Source organism: Mesitornis unicolor, unplaced genomic scaffold (genome assembly GCF_000695765.1).
Source record: "Mesitornis unicolor isolate BGI_N332 unplaced genomic scaffold, ASM69576v1 scaffold7941, whole genome shotgun sequence".
Classification (NCBI taxonomy): domain Eukaryota; kingdom Metazoa; phylum Chordata; class Aves; order Mesitornithiformes; family Mesitornithidae; genus Mesitornis; species Mesitornis unicolor.
The window spans coordinates 1-2,549 of record NW_010165711.1 but is presented as its reverse complement, the minus strand read 5'-3'; the positions used below and the strand labels follow the sequence as shown (position 1 = coordinate 2,549).

Genomic DNA, 2,549 nt, shown 5'->3' with positions numbered 1-2,549 from the left:
TCTCCAGACTAATACAAACCGTAGATTTCTAGAGCCTGCTTAGGATCTTTTAAAAATGTATTATATTTGTATCTCAACAAAGTCAGAGAAAAACACCAATGATAAGAGAAAAAAAATCCAGATCTGTTAAAAATTTATTCCAGAAATATTATACGTAGTTGCCTGGAAACTACAATCAGCATGTACAACACAGATAACAAGAAAGTGCTGTGATCAGAAGCATCTCTAAATTGTATTTGCTCTCCCTTGATCTGAGGATTCAAACCAGTCAGCATCCCCAGTGTAAGCTGAATGCTACAAGCTGCTTCGGTTCGCAGAAAAGGCACTGCAGCTGTGTGCGCATTCAGCCCTGTTGCAAGCAGCCTCATAGCAGGAACTGGAGACAGCACAGAAGCCATTACATGAACTCTGTTTAAAGACATCAGTGGTACCGAATATCTCGGACTAAATTTGAGCTCAGCGATAAGACACTTCATTTTTTAATGATACCATCATTTCATAATTTCACTGTACTTCTCCCCTGGAGCTCCAAGTTTTCCTTCTCAACACAGCAAATGACATAAAAATTCGCATTTCAACCCATCACTAAAAGCATTCAAGTATGTTTCAGTTCCAAAATTTTTCACACGGATGTCTTCAAGTACAGATTTACTACACATATCCTAAAATATTTATTCTGGTAAAGAACCACTTTAAGTCACCTGTGATCCACAGAAAATTATCGGTCTATAAAAGACCAGTCAGGACAAGAAAGGTCTTCCTTATCTATACCATGGAATTTTTAGAGTTCTAGCTCTGTGCATAGCTTAATGAAAGCACCTTTGGAAGCTCTGTAATTGTAACTGTGGTATTATCAGGCTACAAATGAAGTTCAAATTACATTAAAATTTATTTTAGATAAAATAAAATCGACATCTTTTACAGTGCTATCATACATTAGTAAACGGCACAAAACAGACCACTAGAAATGCAGTTATCTTAAGACTACAACTCTAAAAGCAGAAAGCATAGCTTAGAAATGCTACTTCAATAATTAGCAATTACCGTCAGGTAACCAGGTAACATGAAGCTATCTTTCCCCAAAACTAAATTGAAACTATTTAACAAAGCGTTTTCACGTTATTTTTATTTTCCTGCTTTCAGTTTTCCAGTTACCACTCTACTGCAGTCTGCTGGAACTACCAATTGAGAAAAAAATGTTTTAAAAGCTAATTAATGACCAAACGTTTAAGATTTCCCCCATCAAAATTAGTTTTCAACTGCAGTGACTGACCTCTTGTGTTTTAAAAACAGGTACTTTAAGCTTTTCTAGTTTTAAAACCGAAACTCAAATAATTCATAAATGTGTATTTCCTGAAGCGCTTCTGATTTCTTTCAGTGTTTAATTTAACCTGCCAAAGCAAAAAGTGTTAGCACACTAATGAGGTTATTAATGGCGGTACCCAATAAAGGTCACGTTCACCTTTTCCAAGGACAAAATCCACATGGTCATGTACAGCGTACATCACTCCCTAGAAAACTTTCTCCAAAATCCTTTCTAACGAATGGCATCGTATGAACTACAAGAAACTGAAGACTAACGGGGCTGAGGAGTATCCTGATAAACGAAGACTGAAGCTGCTTTCAGCCACTTCAGGAGGATTTACATCTAGCCAAGATTTAAACAAAAATCAAACTATTTCATAACCAAGACAAAATTGTTCCCACGTTGTCCAAAGTCAGACTGTGAAGCTCTGTGAGTTACCCCCAGCCTGGCACATTAGCAGAGCCTCATACATCACGGCCTTGAACCCAGCGTACTCCTCACTTCTCATGTGCTTCCCCGCAGTTTTCACATTTATAGTTTTAAATCCTGGCTTTTCACATCTCTTACAAACCAAAACATTTCTAAGTACCAATTCTCAACTAGTTAATCTTATTTTATGTATAGTTAAATATTTTCTACCATTACTGTAGAACTGGCAGCAGCATAACTCAAGAAGTTATTTCTGTAGAGGAAAAAAAATAAAACAATGTGTAATAAAATAAAAGTGCCATTTATTGTCTCTCAACACTTAAACCTCCAGTATGCTTAACAGTCATTATTTTCCTAGCTGATATTTTTCATATACATAATGAATGAGTTGATAGTTTTCCACAATTACTTTCTTCTAAATCCTGCCCTCCCCCCAAAGCTTTGCAAGCACAGCAAACAGATACAGCAACGCTGTTTTCATCTGCGGCGCATTATAAATTCCAATTAGATCAAAACCTTTAGTTACTTCTGAAATTACATTGATAACAAGGGTTCTGCATTACTGGGAACTGCAGCAACTAAAAAGCTACAAGCAGAGCAAAGCATTTGAATAACTAATCAAACTGGACAAATCAAGACACAGACAAAGCTCTCCTCTCTTAAATAATTCACTATCTGCAGAGAATAGAAAATACCAGTTGTAAATAAAAGAATGCCTTTGTAACCAAAACAAGGAGGAGTGAACTACTTCAGTGAGGAATGGTGAGGAAGGCCAAAGTACTGGAAGACTACCAGAATCACAGAATCCCAGACC

General features: G+C 36.6%; 1 protein-coding gene across 1 annotated transcript in view; it reads right to left on the bottom strand.

The window, feature by feature from the left end:
• LOC104548642 (serine/threonine-protein kinase tousled-like 1) overlaps window positions 1–1,505 on the bottom strand; it is a gene marked incomplete at its 3' end in the record, with an annotated part of 13,057 nt that extends 11,552 nt beyond the window's left edge. Inside the window, exon 1 of the mRNA XM_010194721.1 lies at window positions 1,443–1,505. Coding sequence (XP_010193023.1) covers window positions 1,443–1,505 — 63 coding nt within the window. The remainder of the gene's footprint in view (window positions 1–1,442) is intronic.
• Between the last annotated feature and the right edge of the window lie 1,044 nt (window positions 1,506–2,549).